The sequence below is a fragment of the Rhinolophus sinicus genome, chromosome 4 (assembly GCF_057876585.1).
Source record: "Rhinolophus sinicus isolate RSI-liver-muscle chromosome 4, RSI-T2T, whole genome shotgun sequence".
NCBI classification, from domain to species: Eukaryota; Metazoa; Chordata; class Mammalia; order Chiroptera; family Rhinolophidae; genus Rhinolophus; species Rhinolophus sinicus.
The window spans coordinates 13,253,993-13,278,549 of NC_142504.1; the positions used below are offsets into that span (position 1 = coordinate 13,253,993).

The 24,557-nt window shown below is 41.0% G+C and overlaps 1 protein-coding gene across 3 annotated transcripts in view; it reads right to left on the bottom strand.

Annotated features, from left to right (window-relative positions):
• Nucleotides 1–24,557, bottom strand: part of CREB5 (cAMP responsive element binding protein 5) — a 379,499-nt gene that overhangs the window by 79,355 nt on the left and 275,587 nt on the right. For all 3 annotated transcript variants that reach the window (XM_019726163.3, XM_088797678.1, XM_019726166.3), the window contains 2 exons: nt 19,486–19,612; nt 14,514–14,624 (listed from right to left, as the gene is read on the bottom strand). In XM_019726163.3, coding sequence (XP_019581722.2) covers nt 14,514–14,624; nt 19,486–19,612 — 238 coding nt within the window. The remainder of the gene's footprint in view (nt 1–14,513; nt 14,625–19,485; nt 19,613–24,557) is intronic.

Genomic DNA, 24,557 nt, shown 5'->3' on the forward strand with positions numbered 1-24,557 from the left:
CCCAGCATCTCCAGGCTTTGGCTTACTCTGTTTCTTCTCCCTGGAAAGGACTCCCCCCTACCCCCCGCCCCATCCTTCCAATCTGCTTAGACAAGAACTGTTGAATAGAAATTTCTGTGATGAAGGAAATGTTCCTCATCTGTGCTGTCCAATATGGAAGCCACTGGCCCCATGTGGCTAATGAGCATCCAAAATATGGCTACTGTAACTCAGATTTAAAATATTTACTTTATTTTAAGGAATTTAACATTTCAATGGCCACCAGTAGGTAGTGGCTACTGTATTGGAGAGCTTCAGAACTTGACTTACCTGAGAGGTCTTCCTGGAAGGCCACTTAGGAGGTCTCGTCACTGTCACCATGAAGGCAGATGAGGCATAAGCTTTGTACTTGTCTCTATCATAACATCTATCACAACATACTTGGTTGTCAATTTATTTATCTGATTCCCTCATTGGACTGTAAGTCCCTAAAGCCTTGAGTTATGTCCTATTCACAATTTTATCCCCCCAAACTAAATATAATATTGGCATTTTGGAGGTGCTCAATAAAGATTTTTTTGAATGAAAGAATGAATAAATGAACTGATGGCTCAGTGGACTAGTAGATACATTTGTTCATATGTAATAAATCTACAAAACAGATCTCTTGGAACCAAGTGAGCTGAGAACTAAGAGATTAATGGTGGTGAGGTGACAAATTATCTTTGTCTAAGGAGCATGCACAGCCCTTTAGCTTATCTTTTCTTACAAATGCAGGCCCTGTCTTTGCATAACTGGAACTTAAGAACAACTCACTTATAGACCTCTGGTCATTAAGCCATGACTCTGTCCAGACTTGCTCTTTAAGGAAATTCCCAGGAGATAAAGTTCACCGCAATGATGGAGTGAGATAAACATGCTTTTGCTGTGATCCCATGTTCTCACATACCCCATACTGGTCTACAGAACAGCTGGACTCATTCATCAGATTTGAAAATAATCAGGTCTTCACACTCTGTTATCACGGGGATGGTTGTTCCAAAGGGTATATTGGCAAAGAGCCTTCTTTACCATGTCCCAGAGACTCAACCACCGCCGTCCAAGGATCTGAGGGGCTCTTTCTCTCCTTCACTAGCATTTCTTCCAAGCCCACTTGCAGAGCATAAGGGAAGCTCTCATTCAAACCAATAATAATCCTAGGTGTTTTGGAAAAAAACTAAATGCCAAATGTTGGCATGGCACTTCTCATGTCATTTTAGGGTGCCTAGTTGAGTTTCATGGCTAGACATAGTCCAAATATTTGTATAATTTAAAGTAATTTGTACAGACACAGTAAAAGTCTATTTTAGGCAATGGAATTTAATATATATTCCTTGGTGAGCCTTTGGTCTTTTGTGTAATTTTAGCCCTAATTTTTAACGTTAAAATATTTAATGCTATAAAATGTTTTCGTATTCACATGTTTGTGAACCGACAAGCCATAAAACAATAACAAGTGCTTGAAATTCTAAAATATGCTGCACTGAACTCTATCTTTAAAATCAGTTTTTTAACTATTTAAAAACTTTTTAAAAGTCATTTTTGTTTTTAGGTATTTCAATTAATTGGTGAATTCAAAGCAACAGCTATATAACTCCCATGGGTTTCTATATCCAAATATCTATAAGGAATAGTAATTTAGTGCATTAATCAAAACTAGGAGTTGAATTCTACAACTGAGTCCACCACAACTTTGCTGAATGATCAAAGGTAAAGTACTTAATCTCTTTTAGTCTCAATTTTCTCTTCTCTGAGACGATAGACTCTGTACAAGTGTTTTGTTTTGCTTTTCAATTGAAGTACCCTTGCCATATAATGTTGTATTCAGGTGTACAACATAGTGATTCAACTTTTAAATACCTTACAAAATGATCACTGTAAGTGTAGTAACCATCTGTCACCACACAAAGTTATCATAATATTATTGACTCTATTCCCTACGCTGTACATTACATTCACAAAAGCATGTTTTAAACATCATGAACTACACCAATAAAAGAAAGAGAAGAATCTTCTGAAGCAGGAAAAATAAAATAAAATTAAATTAAATTAAATTAAATAATAGACAGAGAGCCAGGTACTGTGCCAAATAATTTCCTTGTTATTACCTCATTTAATCCTCAAATAACTCATAAGAGAGATCCCACCATTATCCCCATTTTATAGTTGAGGAAAAGAGGAACAGAGAGGCTAAGTAACCAGGTCATGCAGCTAAGATGTGAAGCCAGGCAGTCTGATTTTCAGGTCTCTGTTCCCAACCAATGCTTCATTCTGCTTCTCAAAGAGGAAAAAACAAGCAAACAAAAAACAAACAAACAAAGCAAAACAAGAACACCCCACCTTATTCTTAATTCCAGTTGAGAGCTGTGTCTCCTATAAGAGGTTATCCTGACAGTCTATGGGAAAGGTCTGAGAAATGTTCCGTATATCTTTAAAAAAGGAGTTGGCAGTCATTATTAGTATTATTGTTAAAGACACAGAGACTTGGTATTTTCCAATTTAATATTCAAGGTTTCAAATATTAAAAAACAACCCTCAAATTCCATGACCTACAGTAACTGGAACTTCTGCTGGGGCACAGATTTGAATGGCATTTTCTACACAGCTCTGGATGGGAATATGACTGTCAGTCTGGCTTTCCATCCAAGGTCAGGATTGCAATTTGGTTTTCTCCTCTCCTTGTTGCCCTTGGGGACAGGCAAACGATGTGCTACAAGTATGGGTTTGGGGATTCACAACAATGCCAGGCAAAACCCTTAGGAATGTCAGGAGCCTACTGTTTAATAAAAAGAAGGCCTAGTGCTGAGTTGATGCTAATGATATTTGCCAATTAATTGTCACTGCTTCCATGCTTTCACCCCTACTAGAATCCAGTCATCATGCTGTTTTTAGGTTGTCAAAGACCCAGCAGGAAAGAGTTAGATCCCATAGCTGGATTCAAATCCTCGGTCTGTCATTTGCTGGCTGAGTGATCTTAGGCACTGGCCTCCGTATTACTAGTTGATTGGCCTGTAAAAACAGGGATAACTACCTCATAGGAAAGCTGTGTGGATTAAATAAGATAATACATGTAAATGCCTCATCTCAGTCCTTTATGTGCAGTTCCTCACTGCATGTTCATTATACGGAAATCATGCGGCAACATGGTCCACACTCAATGCATGTTTGATATTATTAAGAATCACTCATATTCATCCATTTGACGAAGAGAGATTTTGTGCCAACTATGTGCTAGGATTCAGAATCTTCCCCTCAGAGAGCCTAGGTACTAGTAAGGAGGTTACAGAAGACTCAGCCGACCTTAGAATAATACTCCATTGATGGCACAGCATGAGAAGGCAGGGTTCTTTGGAATAGACAATAATGCTGGGAAAAAGAGAAGGCAGCAGGAAAAGAGAAGGACCAAATATGAGATGGAATGACTCCATAAAAGAGGTCTTGGCTACGAGTCTACAGGAGCTGAGCAGGGCTGTCGAGGACAGGACAGTGCGGACGTCACTCATTCATAGGGCCACCAGGAGTCGAAGCCCCACTCAATGGCACGTAACAATGATAACATATCACCCCCTGGAACTTAGCTGTTTTATATTTCCTGTTTAACTTGCTTGCTTGAGAATGGATTCAGCAATATTTAATGACCAGTAAAGATAAAAGTTCAATCAATATAAATTCATATACTTACTACATAGTGACTGGTGAATAAAAAACGGATAGAGGTTGATTTCTCATAAGGGGAGTATCTATATAATCCTCCCTCAGGTAAGCATGAGAGATACACACACAGCTGCAGTTTATTTAAAATACGCAGGTCTATATTTAAATAAACAACGTCTAGAGTAGATAAACACAGAAATATTCCTAGAGAAACTAATATTTTTGCGATAAATAAGTTGACTAACTATAAAAATCAGCAAGCTTAAGGAGATTTTTGAAAAAAAACCCTAAAAACATTGTGCTTCCAAGCAAGAGTCATGTAAACAAAACAAGACACGAAAAAAACAAATACTATTTTAACGTATGCATTTAGTCTTAGAAGCAAACAATTAGCAAAACAAGGTAGTAAAGCCAGCTAATTAATAAGAATTTGCAAACTGTAGAAGAGGGAGAAAACTTGCTCTCATCGTTTGTTCCCTGGGTTCCAACACTAATCCCAATTAAGAAGAATTGCCTTAAAGTGCAGAGATGTAGCAAAGAAGAAAATGAAGTGGCAAGAAATATAGGAAAAGATGCGCAACATTACCCATAATGTAAGAAGTGCAAACAAAAACTGGCAAAGATTTTGTTAGAAAGTGATAATGCTTAATGCTTCTGAAACTGCTGCAAGATGGATATCCTCCTATATTTCATTACAGGAATGAAAACTAGTATAAATTTTAAGAAATTTGGCAGTATCTATACAAAGTCTTTAAAATGTTTATTCCCTTTGACCTGGTAATTCTAATTCTTGCAATGTATCCTAAGGAAATAACCAATGATGTAATTAAATCATTTCAGATCAGATTTTTTTGTTTGATATATTTTTATAATTAAAGGGTTATGTCTAGTTGAGAAAGTCTAAACAGGCATAAATAGAAATAGGAAACAATTAAATTTCTCATGTGAAACCCATAGAATAAATTATACAATTACTAAGATGTTTTCAAGAAATACTTAATGATACGGGAAAATGCTCATAATATCACATGAAATTTTTTGAAAGCAGGAGTATAAACCTAATTTTGATATATTACTATATGAACAGAAAAAAAAGATAAAAGTATATTTTCATTTTAACATATCCCCTAAAGTTTGCCAGTATACAGTTGACCCTTGAACAACATGAGTTTGAATTGCATGTTTTCACTTATACACAACATTTTTTGAATAAATGTACAGTCAACCCCTCCATATCCCCAGGTTTCTCATGCATGGGTTCAACCATCCCCAGATCAAAAACAGTATTTTCAATTGTAGTTTAGAATCCATGTAAGTAAAAGATCACCGTAAGTTATACGTGCATTTCTGCCTGCATTCGGGGGTCAGTGCCCCCGACCCCTATGTCTTTCAAGGATCACCTATATATTCATTTTGGATCAAAACTACATTGGAATCCTGAATTTATGTATTTTTTAAAAGTACTAAAGTCCTCGGCCTGCACCAAGGGGATTTCAATCCTAAAGTATCAAAGCACCTTCTTATAAAGCCATGGCACATTCCGGGGGTGCCACCCCAACGGCTCAGAGGTCTCCTGCAAGGTGCCTCTGCAGAGCTGTACTTGGCAGTGGCTGGCAGAACCCCCGGGTACAGGTTTGGGGAAATTATGGGAAGGACTCTCACCTGCTCAAATATCTCTCCCACCCACATGTTATGGGTCCTGAAATTCCATGAGTCAATCGTCTGTAAGTCCCACCTTATGCCCAGTCCTTAAAAAAAGAAAAGAAAAAAAGCCCACAGTGTGGGGTGACATATTAAGTCACAGTAACATTTCCATCTAAATTAGTTTCATCAGACTTTTCCTTCCTTCATTCGATCAACAACAATTTACCAGGCACCAAGAACATGCAGGCGCGATGCCAACCTGAGGACAGGGAGCTGAATCAAATTGGCCTCTGTCCTCAAGGGGTTCACAGGCTGGCAGGGAGGCCGGTACACAGACAATGACGTGAAGAGATAAATAAGGTGTAAATGGAGTCTAACGGAGCAGAAGGCGTGGCTCCTGTCTCACTGAGGAAGTTGAGAAGGCTTTACAGGAAAGATACATTTGAGCTGAGTCTTGCAAAAAAGGAAGTGTGGTTTGCAGAGGCAACGGAAATAGGATGGGATAGGCAAGGCAGCCAGAGAGAGCAAGAAGCCCTCTGGAAAATACCAGACTCCAGAGAGGGGCTTTTGGAGAGGGACGATGGTGTGCAGATCTGAGCGGAGCAGAAGAGGCTGGAAGGGACACAGGACCAGACTGAAGCCTCGAGTACCGTGAAGACATGGGCGCATTTCCATGTGGTAGTGCCAAAAGGGGAGAGGGTGTGCCAGGAAAGGGTGCAAGTGAAACACTTGCCAACTCTGAAATTCTACCCAAGTGCACTCTTGCTCCCTCTGGCACTTCAGACCTGGCTTTCTATCGAAAACAGGTTACTACCTCGCCCCTCTGGTTGCACTTTTAGGTTCTGGGATCCGAGGCCACAGTTGGATGAAAATCTCGTCCTCCTTAAACACATCTTCTGGTCTGGTGACTGCAAATACTGTTTCGAAATAAAAATACTTGACGTTTATTTCTTTTTTTGTTTGGGACTTAACTATTCTGAGAACCTAATGATTCATCGTATTCATACTAAGGCAAACACAACAACCATATAGCGCTCTAGGACAGCTAGCTTTTCAAACTCACAGGGAATAAAAAAACAATTTTAAAAGGACCCCAAGGGAAAAGATATTCTTTGTTAGTTTTGGATTTGAAGATTGGAGTCTCCCTTTCATTTTTTAAGAAAAGAAAATTCCCAAATCTTTGGGAAAACATTGCCTCTTCTATCTGCCCCCAAATCCCACCTTCCATTCCCGTCAAGAAATGAATTTTCTGACAGATCTTCTGTACTTGCCATATAAAAAAACCAAACCCAGGCAGAGCCATCATCCCGAAGTGCAGAGCAAACTTTCATTATTAGTTGTGTTGGCAAAAATCTTGGAAAGTGCAAGCTACATAAATTCCAAGAAAAAGACCGAAATACATCTCTCCAAAGCAGAACTTCCCTGTAACTAGATTTGTAAAATTTCTTTCCTGGCTACTCTGACGTCAGCTGAACTTATTTGTACCATGTTCCAAAGCAGACAGGGACACACACGTACACAAATACATGATAATGACGGGCCTGAAAACCATCTGGGACGGGGTATTCCGAACCAGACCATGTGCTGTACCCTTCCTTGCTCAAGTGCATCTGACTTCAGGCTTGGGAACATTAAACAAACACAAAAAACAAGACGCGGCAATGCGCGTGCTGGGCTGGAGGACAGAGGCAGTGAGCAAATATTGGGATTGTATTTCACCTATTGCCATGGTGACCAAAACAGGGTGGAAACTGGCAGAAAGAGAAAGAAATAAAACTGGGAAGACAATGACTCCTAGGAGAACGTCTGAATGTGTGCATGAGGAGCCGTTGATGAGGGTGGAGCAGAGAGAGCCAAGAGACGAGACGCGATGGTGAAGGACATGTCAATACCCCTTTGTGTTGTGTGAGTAGCAAGCTCAGTTACCACTCCACACCAGCACAACGCAGATTTCCAAAAGCCCAAGTAAGATCTACGCAGCCCCAAAATAAACAGCGATGAGACACGGGAAGTTTAGTTTTGCTTGGTGGCAGGCAAAATCAGCGCAGCTTGCCCAAGGTGTCATGAGATGAAATACTCAGTGTGTAGCCACACTCCAGACGACGAATAAGAATAGTTTAGTGGTCTCCTGTCAAGGTCCCTGAGTCTCAGGAAGAATGATAGAGAATGGGGATCATTCCTTCTGGCAATCTGATGATTAGCTTCAACTCCCAGGGAAGAAAAAAAAGCTGACTGACCTTCCCCTACCCCAGGAACTTTGCCTCCCGAACCAAATTCTGCAGAAAATGCTTCAGGAAACATCCCCCCCTCCCCCTTAGAAAGTTCACTATCAGAGCAACTAGCAGATGACTTTCCCTGTCAGTTACCTACTACACATAGAGAGTGAAGTGCTATAAACTTGAAACCCAGAATCTGGGTTCTAGTTCCCCTTCTTCTGCTCGGTACTGATGTGACCTCGGGCACGTTATTAACTTGAGCTTCAGGCCTTTGTTTTGCAAAGGAAAGAATTTTGCTAAAATAATCCCTGAGCTCCTTTCCTGCTTTGGAATTTGGTGATTCACAGGCAGTTGCTAATCTCTCAAAATTCTCATTTTCAAAACAAATATCATCAAACGTAGTATTTGGGGCTCTGACCCACGCATGGAATATAAATTCTGTAGGAATTTATTCTGTTCTATAGAAATGTAAACAAATGGCTGCCAGCTCTTGCCTATGATCTCATTATCTAATCATTTACATTTTATTAAAACCAGCACACTATAGTCCTAAATTAAACTTTCTACAGTTTAAATGGGCAGAGTGACAGTGGCATACAGAAGGTGAAACTTCTAGCCAACAGAAAGGAGCTGGAGCTTCCATTTGCTCTTAGAGACATGCTGGTGCTTTAGTTCTTTCATAATAATAGCTAAGCTCAAGTTCAGCACTCGTCTTGGCCAGACAAAAATATGGATCAGCCTTCTCACCAGGGTTCAGTTCATGAGGACCAGAGAATCTAACAGGCGTAAGCTAATAGATAGCTGGGCTGGGGCTACTAATTTGAGTGTCATCTTACTTTATACCACTGAGTTTTATTTTTATAGGAACCTGCTTTTATTCAGAATAATTGTCATGGGGACACCAGGAACAGTATGATATAGTGAAAATAGGACAAAAATCAGAGAAGACTTGGGCTCAGGGCCTGGTTATGCCACTGGACGATACTAGGTAAGTCACTTAACCTCTCTGTGTCTATAAAATGAGGATTGTAGTATTTCCCTGTTGACCCTATGGGGTTGCTATGAGGCTCCAATGAGACAGTGTATATATGGAAGCGCTTTGCAATTTGGAAAGTGCTCTACTAACATAAACTCATAGGATGGCCGTCCCCACTGCTGGCGAAACATGATGGTTTAGTGCCAGGACCAAGGAAGGGGCCAATGCCTGACTTCACATCTCAGCACCACATTTTTACCAGCTTGTACTTTGTAAATGTTCTTCACAAATTACCCAACCTCTCAGCTTATTCACCTGTAAAATGAGAGTAACAGTAGTATCTCCCTCACTGGATTATTGTGAGGATTAAGTGAGATGATATATGGCAAGATGTTTAGCCCAGTTTCTGCCACATACATTAAGTGCTTGATTAATATTAACCATGACTATTTTCTACCATGTTTTTAAGAAGGCAAATTGCCCTTATAATGAGATCCATCCTACACATTAGTGAGCGTGTAGATTTTTGTTGTTGCTGTCATCCTGACTAGTGTCCTACTTGTCTGCATGTTGGACAGTGGTATTTCGCAGCAGTGAGGTAGGAGAATTCTGAAACACGTTGGTCACCTTGGTTTCGTTCATCATTGTGTTTTGATCCCTGACTATAGGCACATATGGCTGCTGGCACGATTCAAAACATAATGAGAGTTTTTTTAAAGTCAACAGCATTTCCTGCCTCACCATAAAGCAACTGAGAAGCAGATAGCCTATTCATTCACTTTTGTTGTTGTTGTTGTTGTTGTTGTTTATTCCCGGACTTTTAGGAAGCTGGGATGATTAGAGGAGATAGGCAAAGGGAAGAACTGCATTTCTCAAGAGTGCCAGAGAGATGTTACCTGGAGACTGTCTTTTCATGTGTATAAACTTTCCAGACAACTCCATATGGAGCCAGGCTCCCAATGATTTATCTGTTGGACAGTGGGTGGCCAAGGGGTACCATAGGCAAACAGTGATCCAGCTCGATAATTAGGGAGGGGAAAGGCAAACACAAACACACCCAGGTTGACATTCAAAACAAAGTGGAGATTTAACCACCGATTGCTCACTATACCACCCTAGTTCTTGTCTGCCAATCGGCCAGGGGGAAACCATGAGCCAAGGAAAAAAAGTTCTGTTAGCAATTTATCAGCTGATGGAAAAGCATAATTCTGGGTAGAAGAATGGAGGCCTGAGTTGGGAGCCCAGCTCTGAGTTTTAAATCATGGCTTGATCTCCGTAAGTCTTTACCAGGCTTTGGTGTCTTTACTTGTAAAATGAGGAAATTGGGCAAGGTCATTGCTAAGTGCCCTCCATCTCTGAAAGGCAGTGCTCTCCAATCTTTCTGGTTTCTTCCATTCACTCATTAATGTATATATTTATGGATGCATTCAATAAACTGAAAACCTAACTGTGGATGAAGTATCGACAATCAATGACCAAAATATAGCACAATGGAAGAAATAATGACCAAAATACAGCACCAGACCATCACAATGGAAGAAATAGCATTTAGTATCGATCATTCTTAATTCCTAGGAGGGCAATGATATTCCAACATACTGTTTTTCTCTCAAGGAAAATATATGGTGGATGTTGTTTCTAGATATCTTTCAAAGAAATCAAGTGTAGTCAGCTACTCTTTACAAGCTAATTACTTAGCTTAGTATTTATCTACTTTTATCCTCTCCTTCTCAGCCCCGCCCTTACCTCCTACCCACTCCATCCTACCCCCATTTCCATGGCTAGGGTGTTTGGATCCTTCCCATAATTTTAATTCAACTCAACTCAGTGAAATTCAGTTCTCATTCACGAGGTCTTTTGTAGTACATGGAGCTTACACTATGCAAGGATTATCTTCAAGGAGTTTTCAATCAGTCAAGTTGGGGAGACACACATGTGAAATCAGAAATGACAAGATAACAAATGTGTTTGGATAAAGAGGAAGACAAGCTGGACCAGTCAGTGAAGCCACAGAGCTCTAGCTAAACCAAGGGGGAAGTTCCACATTACCAACCCCTCCTCATCCTTTCCAGGTCATCTGCAGGTCTACACCCTCCTCGTCATCCTTGTCTCCCACTTGTGTGTAAATATAAATGAACCCGAAAGAGTTTGATTCAATCTGCTGCTTAGGGATATCTAAAAGCTGTATGATATTTTTATCTAAAGGATAAATGTTATGAGGAGAAAGCTTTGTCATTGGAGTCTGTGATGTTAGCCTTTGCTAAGTGATGTGTCATTGGCCCAATTTTTTAACCTCTCAGAGCCTCGATTGCCCCAGCTGTAAAATGGGGACAATACCCATGACATGGTGCCATCCTAAGGCTGGAATCAGGTCACAGCTGCTGTATGTATCTTCTCCCTAGTATTGATGCTGCCTCGGCTTCACTAACTCTGTCTAAACGTAAGGTGAAAGCTGGGGAAAGTGGCCAGAGCCCTCTTTGAATAGTTGTTTATATGCCACCCTTCATTGTAGTCCGTGTCAATATGGTAGTAGTCACCTCATCATTGATGAGACACAAGATAGGTATATGGACAATTTCCCACATCCTTATTTAGCCTCCAACACTATCATGCGTTTCTGGAAACAAAACGAGACAAAACACCCACAACTCTTTCAAAGCTAGATCGAATTGGTATAATTCTCACAAACAGAAATGAACACATAGCTACATAACTCTGAGGACTCCATATCCACATCACTACAGAATCACTCGCTTCCAGCAGGGGCTGGTTTGTATTTCCCCTACCCATTCTGTCTCCTTCCTTCCCTTTTCCATTTCTCTCTGCTCATCTCCTCTCCTTTCTTCCTTTTCTCCCTGGAATGTTAAAAATATCCACCAGGTATCCAGTGAACTTCCTTTCTAGCAGGCCCCATGTTCATGGACGACGCTCAGCATTCCCAGGACTGCCGGAGAAAGAGCGTGTTGTTTTGGGTGGTTAGAAAGACGGAAGGTTCTCATGGCTTTGAGTCTTCTCTGACCCCAAACGAAATCCAGTATGCATGTATTCACTTGTATAACTGGGAAGCCATATGTCTGTTGGCTTAATTCTTCAGAAAAAGAATTCATAAAACTAAATTATAATCTGTCAGAATTATGATAAAACCAGTCTGGACAGATGTGGCTACAGTACATTGAAGTTGCTTGATACTAATGTACATTAAGTCAAAAGAAGAACATGTGTGCTTCTTGATTTAGGGTGTCCCAGATTAATGTACTATAGAGCTTACTGGGGACGCCAATTTTGCTCTCTCCCACAATAGAAATGACTGACTGGGGACAAGGAAAATGGATATATTCCACAGAGCAATCACTAGTCAGACAGCTTCTAACAAAGTTGGGCATTTAAGGCAATCCTGTCTTAATTAAGCTTCTGTCCACCTCCAGGACCTTCAAGTTTCACCAAAGATTTAAGATGATGGCTTTTGTCAGTGGTCAATAGGGAATGTGAAATGGACACCAGTGTCCCCAGCAGAATAGGTCTGCAGTGCTGTGGTGTGGGTGACACCTCCCTGGCAGCTCTCTGGTTTCTCGTGTGCTCCGAGAACACACCCCACAGAGTGCATTCATCACAATAGCCCATGTGTGACCTCTGGAAAAGTCCTTGAAAGTTGTGAAACAAGAGTCTTTAGTTGAAATCTGGAATCCATTCCAGCCTTCCACAGGAAGAAAATTAGGCATAGAACAACAAAGCCCATAGTTCTGAGAAACCTAGGGAGGCTCTGGCTGACATTAAAATCATACTTTTTTTGTGTGTATGTGTTTTCTTTCTATACTACTTTGTATTTCATAAAAGCTTTCCATCTAAGCAACCCAAAACTGCTAGAAAATACTGTACAACTAGTAGACGACAATCACTGTTTTCTCTAGTGTATAATACAAGCAGAATAAGAATAGAGTTGATGAGTAAGTCACTTAACACTTTTCCAAGTTACTAAGTAAATGCTATTCTTCCAAAATTTAAGTGGCCAATACTACCATTTTTCCCTTTGGGTTAATTTATTGCTAATAATGGGATTAGGCGTGGGGGTTTGGGGTAGAGAGACTACCAGTGTTTCCTAAACTCCAACTCCATCATAGAGTTCATTTGCCCAGGTATCATGGATCTGGAAATACTGATTCACTTAGAACATGAATCAGCAGAGTAGTATCCTTGCTCAGTAAATTTAACTCAACAAACATTTGTGGGTAACGCTATTTTTATAAGTTACAGACCAATTCTCTTTTCTCCAGTTGATATTATTCCCTGTTAATTTGCCACACCATATGTTTTTATTTCATACATATGCATAAGTATAAACCTCTACTCCCTTTAGAAGCATTTTCCTTCTTTGCCAGCAAGAAGAGGGGTAGAGAACACTCCAGAGTCAAGTGGTAGCATAAAACCCAGTGAAAATCAATTGGCGGGGAAATTTGGTTTGGAATTGTCTTTTAGAATCCACCTCAAGTCTGTCTGGGAGGTCCCTCAAAAGGGATACAGACACTGAACCAAACAAGACAATTCAGAAGTAATCCATCTGGGGGAATAGCATCTGATGGTTGGACCCAGAACACTTATTCATACACAGGAATACCTGAATTTTGTTTTTTCTTAAGTACCTTCACAGTTCATTTTTTATTTTTCTTAAAAAAAAAAAAAAAAAAAGTAAATGGCATTACTCTGGTCTCCAAAACAGATGCCAGTTTGAACTTTACTCTGCCAGCAAGTATTTGGTTTGGCTCTATAGGGCTTAAGTTGAAAAAATATTTGCCGACTCCAAGAAGATTTAACGAGCTTTGCTGAAGATGCTGGTGCCATTTGGCATGTCACAGGGACCGTGGCACCGCAACGAGAACTCTCTTGACCGCAGATTTTATTTGTCCAAGGTAGCCAACACTGGGAGCTCAGTTGCTTCCTTGGGTCAAGAAGCTGCTAGTCAAATGAGTGAAGCTTCCAAGAGAAAGTGACCAAAGCAGAGGTACAAACAAACAAACAAACAAACAAAAAACTTGCTGCCATTGAAAATGAAGGCACTAGGTTTTGATGACTAATTTTCAGAACTGTCAAGAACATTGTCACACCACCCATCAGACAGTCCCTAATGGTGTCAATCAGCAAACCAAATAAATATCCACTGTCTAGCAAAAGCTGTCATTTAGTATCAGATACTGAAATCCTTGCCGCAGTGTCTTTTGTTGTCATCTGATACCTTACTAATTTGGTGTTAGATTTTAACTATATGAAAATTGAATGCCCTACTTCAAACAACTTCCCTAAATATAACCAGCAAATATACTTTATATTGCAAAGTCAGGCATACATTGCTTTTTATTAATTGCGTTTTAGTAGAACATAAATGCATATATCTGTCACTGTGATTGGAAAGACTGACCTTACTGCACATAAGTCTCATTCATTAAAAGTCACTGAAGGTTTGTCACCTGAAATCATGTATTTCAGTTAGGGTTGTAGTTACTCTGCAAGAAAACAAAGCTCTGATCCTTTCCAATCAATGACACATCTGACAACAATAACAAAAAAACACAAAATATTTCCATAACACCGTGTGCTTAAAAATCACATGTATGTTTTAATAGATATTGGGACAGGGAGAGTGGCATCGAAACTGTGACCATCTTGAAGAAAAGAAACTCTGGATTATTTTTAATTTTAGATTACAGCACATATACACATACTTAGGTGTAGCCCACCTCAACTCCTATGGATCTCCCCCAACTTCTAAATGTCCCTTTCACTAAGGTCACGTGCTGATCCAATGCTTGTTATACGACCATCTATGCCAAGGGTCAGTAACAAATATCCTCAAAGAAAGAGCCAAGCTCTGCACTGCCTTTCCACAGGAAGACCTACTTCACCAAAACAAAGACAGAGCTGCCTACCTGACTTGACCAAAATTTGGAAGTCCAAGTAGAAATCAAAAGAAATAGTCATGGAATAACAAAAGGATGATGATAACTGTTCCTTACCATTTTGGCTTCTGAATGCATTGGCTGGACTTGAGGAGAAGCACAGGGGTTGCTGAGATTTGGACCTTGCATTCCCAGGAGGTTGGAGTTCACAGACATTTGTCTCTCCATCTAAGAGAAAGGAAAGCAACAGAATCAGAAGTCTGAGTAGGCCAGTCTAGGTCATAGACAAAGCTGCACTTCTCTCCCAAATGAATCCTTTAGAATTTCTTTGAATAACTCTGGAGAAAGCCTGCGGTTTGGTGAAGAGTAAGCAAAGCACTCCTGAGCCTTGAGCCCAACCACCTCAAAGGATCGCCCAAAGCTGTTCCTTCTATAGAAGATGCCCCATGCCCAAGAGAACTACCTTGTCACGAAGATCGTTTCCAAACAAAAGTATGGAATGTTTCCATTTTTGCAAACCCTTCACCTGCCACAAATCCTGCTTAATTTTATAGCTGTAAAGAATAGCATGTGCATAGAAAAATGCTGGAAGGATATATAATATACCAAATGGTTATCTCCTGTTATCTATGGTTTCTCCCACCCCTAAATGTTATACAGAAACATGACTCATTCTAGCAATGAAAAAAGATGCAATTAATTTTAAAAGCAATGCTGGTGGGTCTTCCTGTTGCTCTTGCTTATAAACACCGTCGAAATGATCCAGCGCGAGTATCTGAGCCTCTGCCTCTGGCACATGCCCTCCTCGCTGTTACCTGCCCATAACTCCACACAGCAGCAGTTTGCAGCCTCAGGGCAGGACTAGGCCTTTGGGTAGGTGGAGAAAGCAGCTGAGATAGTGTCTGACCCGTGATCAACTGCTCCTTCATCGTCCTGCTAACCTGCCATTGTGTCTAGAAAGAACATCATTCGAATATCTGCACTGAGTTCTGGATTTTTTGTCTCCAGGGTGCCCCTGTTAAAAAGGAAATCCCGCAAATCTCTCGTTCAGTCATGGGAGGGTCTGTCTGATAAACATTTTCTGGTTAGTAAAAAATTAGCACTTTTCCAAGAACCAAAATAAAGCCAGTATGCTTAATCCTGAAATCACACAGACAATAATTAGACTTTCCTGGGGCTAGGTGTGAGGGGATGGGGGGATAGATTCTTCAGTGCAAGAGTTTTTCCATTTGCCAAAGGTTGGAAATGAAATCAATGGTCGGGAATATTAGGGAACCAGGTTTCTGCTCAAGTTAGCCCAAGTAGGCTTGGAAAATACAGAGTTCCTTATCGCTGAGAGAGGTGAAAGTGACAGTTGAACTAAATGACCCTTTAAATCTCTGCCATTGTTGAGATTTTGTGACTGCAATTCCTGTTGTGCCCACCCCAGGGGCGGGGTATATTTATGACACTAATGTGTGGGTCAGCAGAGGTGCTGCTAAAAGCCTTCTCCTGAATACTCCCTGTGACTGCAAAGCACCATCTGCCTTACTCCAGCCTGCATCAGTTTCTCAGTGACCTAGCAATGTATGGACATATGAAACTGTTTCAAAGGGAGCTATTTAAAGAAGGAATTTTCTAGAGCACTCCAGCAAAAATTTTTGAGGCTTTATCAGTTCAGTAAACTACAATATTCATGCTCATATCCCCCGAAATCTCCACACAGCCTAGGAATTGTAATGTTTTAAATTATTTTTTAAAATCATGGTAAGATATACGTAACATAAAATTTGCCATTTAAACTATTTTTCCGTGCGCCGTTCAGTGTCACGAACTACATGCGTGTTCTCTCCTTAAGCCGCGTGCATTGCTCTAAAAAAGGCTTCTTACTTATAACTCCCACTTCCCGAGGCTGGGAGACAGGAGAGTTAGAGGAGCAGCTGACCCCTTTTTCCAATTGGTGACCTTCTCCGAGAGGGAAATGAAGTTCAGGTGAGCTTTCCGAAGGAGGATTGTTTTCCGAAGGAGGATTGTTCACAGTGTCTGGAGGTTTCTAAGCTACTGGTCATGATGCACCATGAAGAAGTGAGAGTAGCCCGGAGTTGGCCATACTTCCCACTTTTCGGAAACATTACAGTCTGTGACTACTCCTACCCCATGACTCACACACTGAACAGAAGACTGAAAACAGGCTGATTTCTCTCTCTTAAAAAAAAATGCCTTTTTCCATCTAAATGACTATAGGGGTCAGCAAGAGCCTCTTTCAAACAACTATCTGGTACTTTGTCCTAAGAAGTCTCTCACCATGAGTGTGGCTTTGATGAGGTGACAAGAATGAGGGGTCAGTAGATGGGAGGGGCTTTGCTGAGCACCAGGCAACATTTAGTAGATGAAACATCCAGGGAAAGGACTTCACCCTTGCGTGAGCTTCTTTCCCCTTAAAAACAGGAGCTAAATTGTCTGCAGTTCACTGGGCTTTTATAGTAATACATGGGTGTTCAGGCTACTGAATGATTTAAGCTTTGACTTTCAAGGAAGGATATCATCACCCAGTGAACTCCTTAAGGGCCTTGTTCTTCATCACTTCCCAGCAGTTAGCACAGTAACTTGGCTCATAGAAGGTGCTCAACAAAACTTTATGAAATGAATGGAGGAATGAATGACCAAATACATCATTTTGTTCCAAACCTAAGGCTCTGTGACATGTGCCGCATGACAGCAGGCACTACAAATCAGTTAAGCAGCTCACCTTCACTTACAGACATAGACTTACCCTCTCTACCCAGGGAATCATGGTTTCTTGGGGCAGGAACTCTAGAGGAAGACCATGCTTAAAATGCCAAAATTATAGCACAGGAGTTGGGGACTTGATAATAAGGAAGAAAAGGCCCAGCTATCTAGGGCCTAGAACTCTTAGGATATGCCGTTTAGAGATTTTATAGTCATTTCACTAGGTACCTTAGCGTCACTCTAGACCTCAGGTTCTCAACCTCAGCACTATTGACAATTTGGGGAAAACAATTCTTTGTTGTGGAGGCGTGCCTGTGCATTGTAGGATGTTTCACAGCATCCTGGCCTGTACCCACTAGATGGCAGTTGCACTCCCCTCCCCAGCTGGGACAACCAACTGTGTCTCCAGATATGGGGGACAAAACCGCCCCCAGTTGAGAATCACTGCTCGAGATTGACACACTATCGTCATGGCAGGTGTACCCATCACTGACACATGGGGCTGGGGACTCCTGTGCAGGTAGCATCCCTGACTTTTCATCTCCTCTGGCTCTTTACAATGCACCTGATCGTTTGTTTCCATCCTGAAGCATCAACAGGAGGTCAAGTTGTTCGATGAAGTAATGGGGTGGGAACTGGGGCCACACACCTTTTCTCTAGGCCCTTTCAGCCCAAGGGTCCCACCATTGTCCCTGGGATTGGCACACAGTTTAGTCAAATGGAAAAAAGGTGACTGCAGTAGTATTCTTCTGAACCATGCACAGAATTTCTGAGAGGAGGCTCATTTTGGACAAGAGGAACTTAGAGCCTAAATGAAGATAGCTGGTGGTAGAAGTCTTCACGCAATGAGTTGGGTTGAATAAAACCTGGGTCATGACATTGACGGTGCTGTTTTCCTTCATCCGAAGGTGATTCAGTTGAGCAGGGCAGGTGCAGTCAGTCAGCTGTCCTTCCTGTCCAGTTTTGCAAAGACTGTTTCTAGCCTGAACCACCTGATACTTACAGGGGGAAGTCCACTTCTCTAAAGTAGGGCCCCCACACCCTTCTCCAGTCCCCTACCTCCACGTGGATAAATGACTAAACTGCTCAACCTGCCATAATCTGAGCTTCCCAGCGTGAGCTGAGATGTGGGTTCTAGTCACAACTATTCACTCACAAGCTGTGTGACGCTAGACAACTGCTTTCAACTTCTTTCTCTTCAGCTTTGCACCTGTACGATGAGTATATCAGTAATTTCGATTATCATATTCCCCCAGGATTGATGTGAGAACAACATGAAATACCACACATAGACAATTCCTTAAAATGTGAAAATGCTTTGCAAGGCACTGCTGATATTGTCATGGGAGGGTTTTAATTGAATTGTCATATCGCCTCTAGGGCTTTTGAGAACTCTTGGGGCCCGGGAATAAAAACACCCTCCATCGAATGTTCACAAATGCACAATGCCAGGGAGGATGCAGAAGGACAGGGAAGGACAGCACGGTGTCCATGGAAGGACAGCACGGTGTGGTCCGGAGTAAACTGTATCTCCCTCTACGTTCATCTGTCGTTTTCAAAGAGGGGTGGGACCATACAATGATTATGAATATCATTTATTATAAATCCAGACTACCTGGATTTAAATCCTGACTCTATCACCTACTAGTTCTTGTGACCTTAGGCAAGTCTCTTGTGCCTCAGTTTCTCCATCTGTAAAGGACATACTCATAGGATTGTTATGAGAAAGAAAGGAATGTACGTATTGTGTAGTGGTTAAGAAAGTGGGCTCTGGAGCCGAGCCAGAAAGCCCGGGTTCAAAAGTCAGGTGCTCTGCTTCTCAGACACGCAAGTTTCTTGCCTTACTTTCCTCATTCAAACAAATGGGGTCGTCATAGGATTGTATGACTACAGTCCCACCTCATAAGTACCTAGAGAGTGACTAGAACATGGTAAGCACTCAAAAACATGCTGCTAGAATGATTAATAGAACATGACATGCACGAATGCATGTTAGAGCCATTATGTACCATCGTTAATATTGTTACTGTTATTACTCTGAGTCCTGGCTAGACCACTCCCTGTCAGTTTAAGGATACTCTGTAAACAGCCCACGCTGTAGACTTTGGAGTAGTCATAACACTCTGCGTCCCTGAACAGATTCCATTCCCTGAGTGCGGCGAGTTCATTGTCACCAGTCGGAAGATGGGCCCGTGTCTCAGGAGGGAAGCACTGAAGGGCGGGAAAGTCAGCAAGATGCCTAGAGACAGACAGCTGGGCATTCAAAGCCACCTGGCACACAGCTCAACTCTCCATCCAGAGGAAGCCACTTTCTTCCCAGTCAGCTTTTCCTTTACTCTTTCAAATGGGGCAAGACTCGGCAGAAATGCAGAGTACTTACTGGCATCAAGACGGCGGAAGATCCTGGCATTGTAGGGTTGGGCAGGGTCCCGGGCATAGAGGCTGGCATGGGCTGTCTCTGTCTGTTGTGGAGATGTAGCAGAGAAGATAGAGAGCCTGGGACAGGCCTGGGAACAAAGAAAAACAGCAAGTATTATTCCTGATGCTCTGGACAAGGGGATTCACTGCCTGTTTCGCCATGTCCCGAATCAGCTGGGAATACACCATTACAGGCGCAGCCCATCGGATCCTCTGATGGGAGCCACGGCATTGAGGATATTAGGGAAATAATAACAAATAAAACACAAGCCTGGCTTCCTTTGCTGCTTCCTAGTTTCATACATCAAATTCCACTTCATTTCCTGGCCTCTGTTATCTAACTGATGTTCAACAGACAACACGCTGGTAAATCTCCTGCTGCCCCCACGCCTCAGGAAAGAGACCTGGTGGTGAAATCCTGTGTATACTGGGAAGTTTCTGCCCCCTGGAGGATCTGGGAGCCTGAGATCTGTGTACGTGTGTTTTATCCACCCTCTCCCATACCTCTGCCTGGAAGCCCTCCTGGCTTTGCTCTGGATACACTTTCACTATCTGGATTTGCAGAGCCAACTTCATTCATGAACTCCCAATAGAAATCTTTTTTGACTTTCACTGTTCTCCCCGGTGAGTGGAAAAATACCAAAGCCAGGACACAAAGGAAAGCAGCCGGATTGCTTTCACGGCACTGTACCGGCCTTTTTCAGGGCGAGGCCAGGGCCCAGCCCCCAATTTCCAATCCCTCATTTCATAATAACTTGAGGTGTTAGGCTGTTTGACAGAAACTGATTTTGGCCTGACCTGCAGGACTTGGGTAAGCATGCGTTCCTCGGGGGAGTGCATAGTTTGAGCTTTTGCTTCAATTTGCCAGAAAAAAATTTTAAGGGCCTTCAATTGGTTTAATGAGCCAGGGAACGTGGGACTGAGGGGAAAAGGGAATTATTTGTGTTTATGAAAAATGGCAAACAAGTGACCTCTTTGGCTACATTCTCAACCTCCTGATGCTTTTGCTCTGGGGAGCTGTATACATGTCAAACCGTGAACTTCAAGACTTAACAAACAAAACAAACAAATAAACAAACATGCCTCAGGACCTCTGAATTTGTATGTTTGAGCATCTTATCCGAAATGCCATGATAGAAACAAGTGCCTGCAAAATTACTTCATTTTCTAAAATTAAACAACAACAAAAAACCAGTCCTTATGTTAAGAGCTGGGTGATGGCTGCAGACAGAGACGGTCTGTGCAGGCCAGGCCTCCCTGTGCTTCCGGGAAAGTCAGCCCCGTCCCGGGCCCCATCAGAGAGGCATGACATGCCTCTTCTTTGGAGCTCATCTGCCTCCACGAGTCATGGGTGACTCGTGGCGAAGCGGAGACAAAGGGGAACGAAAGCCAACACGGGTTTCCTTCTCATTGCTGTTATAATTCCAAAGAAGATTCAGTTTTCCACTTTCTGCCTGACAGCTCCTTTGGAAATATAGCTAGCTATCAGAGACACAACCATCATCAAAGGACTAGTCATAAATTAGTCAATATTTCTATGTTTAAGAAGTTGTATATATGAAAATACACAAAGAATACAAAGCTTTTACACGGGGTTTATGTAGATGTACACAGATCACACCCAGTTCTTTTTTTTTTTAATAGAATGTGTGTATGAACAGTTACCTAGATAGGGTGATGTCCGTAGCCACAATGAAATGAGTGCTTTCAGAGGAGCAAATCAAGTACGTGGTTAGTTCTTGACATGTGCCCTGGAGACTTCTGGAGTTTGGATTAACAGTAAGGATTAGCAGGGCCACTGAATGCCCTTCAGCTTTTACAGTTGTAGGGAACTCCCCATTGCAAATGCTCCAAAATTCTATAGCAGGCGGTAACTTCACTGAATCTTAAAGTCTTACCTCATTCAGAGGTATATAGGTGTACCACATGGCTCAGTCAACAGACGTTTGTTTTACATTCTCTAGTTTCAATGTTTTGTGTGGGACATTTGCCGAAAAGAAAACAGCTGTATATCAAAGTATATCATGTTTAATACCCGTCAGTTCCTCTAAGTACAAGATTAATAATCTGAACTCAGTTTCATAATGAGGAAGATTCACTGAGAGTATCCCTACCGATAGCCATGGTAATTAATTATTCATCCATCCATTCACCCTTTCATCTATTTATCTATATCTCCATCCAGATAGATTGATGTGTATACATACATACAAACATGCATACATACATCTATACAAACATTACATATATACATACAGCCTTCTACCATGTCTATTCCCCTAGTCACCAGGGGGAATGGCTCCATTATAGATAGTTAGGGATAAGCAAAAACTGTTATAGGAAAAACAACTAAGACTTCTTTTTATTATGTTGATTGGCAATATCCTCCTGAACAAAGAGCAACATAGTATCATCATTTACATTTTGTTTCCAATGTGCCATATTAATGAAAATCTGGTTATCGCTTTTTATTGATGGGTTCTTTTTAAAAAAGAAAATAATTAAACAACTTAATGGTGATGCAAAGGAAGACGCAAAAGTAATTAAATTTAAAACAAATTTTCATTCTTCCCAAGACTATGGAAAACTCCCAGGTGTATAGAATAATTGGGGAATGGTATGTTTCATTTAATTCAGTGTTCTTATTAGGTCAGTTATTTCCACACATGCATAAATCTACTAGATTTTAAAATATCAAGTATTCCCTCATTAATTAAGAAAGCCTTTCAAGGTACTGGGTTCCCTTGGGAATATAATAATAATTACCTAATGATGTTTATCAGACCAATTAGCAATGTATACTTGGAAGGGAACATGGTTATTTGAGAACCATGTATGCTCACGTACGGAATAATTCTGAATATTCTGAATTATTGTTTTACAGAAGTTCTGTAAGTAATTTCCCCAACCCCACCTATAAAACTGATTGAGTTTTCTAGGCTGCTTGCTGAAGCTTTTAAAACTGCAAAAACTGAAAGAAGAAAAAAATCTATGCCTATCCATCACTGGGTATACGAAGGACTAGACTGAAGTAATTATGTGACTTGGCCCAGGAAATAATCATTTGTCCAGAATAGTCAGATCATTGAAGCAAGAGTGGTACCAGAATAATTGCATTAATTGTCTAATTCCCCTTGTGTATACAGAAATAATTATTATTTAATACCTTGCACTTGCATAAGACTTTGTATAGTGCATTTATAAACTGCTTCACATTTTTCAAAATATTTTCACCTTCATGTGACTTAAAACAATGCAATGTGGTAGGTAGAGCATATTATTCCCATTTTACTCAGGAGTAAACTGAACTCAGAAACATTTAAATTTGCCCAAGGTCAGATGGGTCATGAAAAGAAGCAGGATTTCTACTCAACTTGCAACAGAAAGTTTCCCCTATCACACCTTGATAGTTCCCATAACTAAGTTATTATTGATTTTTTATACTAAAATAAATTCACGGTCCATTTCCTTTGATATTCACACTGCTCCTTGGACTTTCCAATGAAGTAGTAAAATTCTGCAATACTGCTAACATGAGAAGTCACTCATCCATGTGAAATTATGTTTTCTTCCTTTAAAAAGAAAAAAGAAAAAAACACAAAACTTCCCAAACAACACATCAGCTAGACTCTGAAAATAAGATGGCAAATTGTGGTAAAGTTGTGAAAACAAAGACCCAACAGTCTCTCTCCAGTGCAGGCTTGTTGCCATGAGCTAATAATTCCAGACTTTGAGCAAGCCGAGCCTACTTTTTAATAACCATATGCCTCTAGGTAAAGTATTTCTACTAAAAATTATTGAGGCATGGAACAAGGTAAGATGTGTGAGCTCATGTTGGATTGTTCAATTACTAAACTGAGTCCTGCAGCATTAAGAGTTTTCCAACTTGACAGATTATTCCTCTTTATACACTTGTATAAACATACTGCTTACGGCTGAAATCTATGTAAGCTTTTCTTTCAATTAAAATGTCAAGGATGACAGACTGTGTTTTCACTGTCCTTAACAGAATGCTAGGTACCACAGCAAGCGATTTCATGTCCTCATTTTTCCCCCCAAAGGATGTTTTCCAGTCTAGGGGTGTCTGAAAACCAAGACCTGTGTCTGCTGGTTTTCCCTGCCCTTAGACAAGTCCAGCTATCTCTCTGTAAGGAGCTAAGGGCCAGTGTTTTTGTTTGGAAGGTCACAGAAGGGTCCCTGAAGACTGCTCTCCTTTCCCAGGTGGTCACAAGATCTAGGACACCCCAGGATTGTTTCTTAAATTCCCAGGAGAGACAGATCTGCCAGGTTATGTGGCCAAGAAAAGAGAAAAAGCAAACGATGAAAAAAGTTAGGTGAGAAAATTAGAAAATCAATATTAGCATCAAAATTAGATAATAGATAGCTAAGAAATCTTGAGCAGCTTTAGAAAAATAACAACAAAAGGACTAGTGGATGGGGCAGAATAAGAAAAGCTCCACAGCAATAAAACAGAAAAAAGAGTGGGCAGGGAGGAGATCCAAATGCCATTGCTATTCGTGTTTCTGACGCGGGAAGAAACGTCCTTCACCTTGGGCTCTCCATTTCATCATCTGTTTAATGAGTGGATTAGACTACCCATCTGGAAATCTCTTGAAACTCTAAAATTCAGATTCTAGGCCTTGAAATGAAATCAGATGTTCTTAATCTAGCAAGACTATCATAATGATACGGGTATTCATCACTGCTCACTGATGCATCCACAGTGCTTTCCCCAGCACCTGACTCATAGGAGGTGGTCAAGGTCTATGTTAAATAAAATTGAGCCGGCACGACACTTAGTACCTAATGTCAAGACTACACTGGAAACGTCCATAAATCCTAAATAGAAAGTATCCCTAAACAGCGAGAGAAGTGATGAAAAAAAGAACCCAATACATTTCATGGGGCTCGCACTCTCTTCTCATTTAAGTATGGCATACTTTCACACAGACTAGAGAAAGCTTAGCACCTGCTATCTTTGTATTTGCTTATGAAAAGAAAGGAGTGCGTCCTTTGCACCTTAAACGTAGTCTT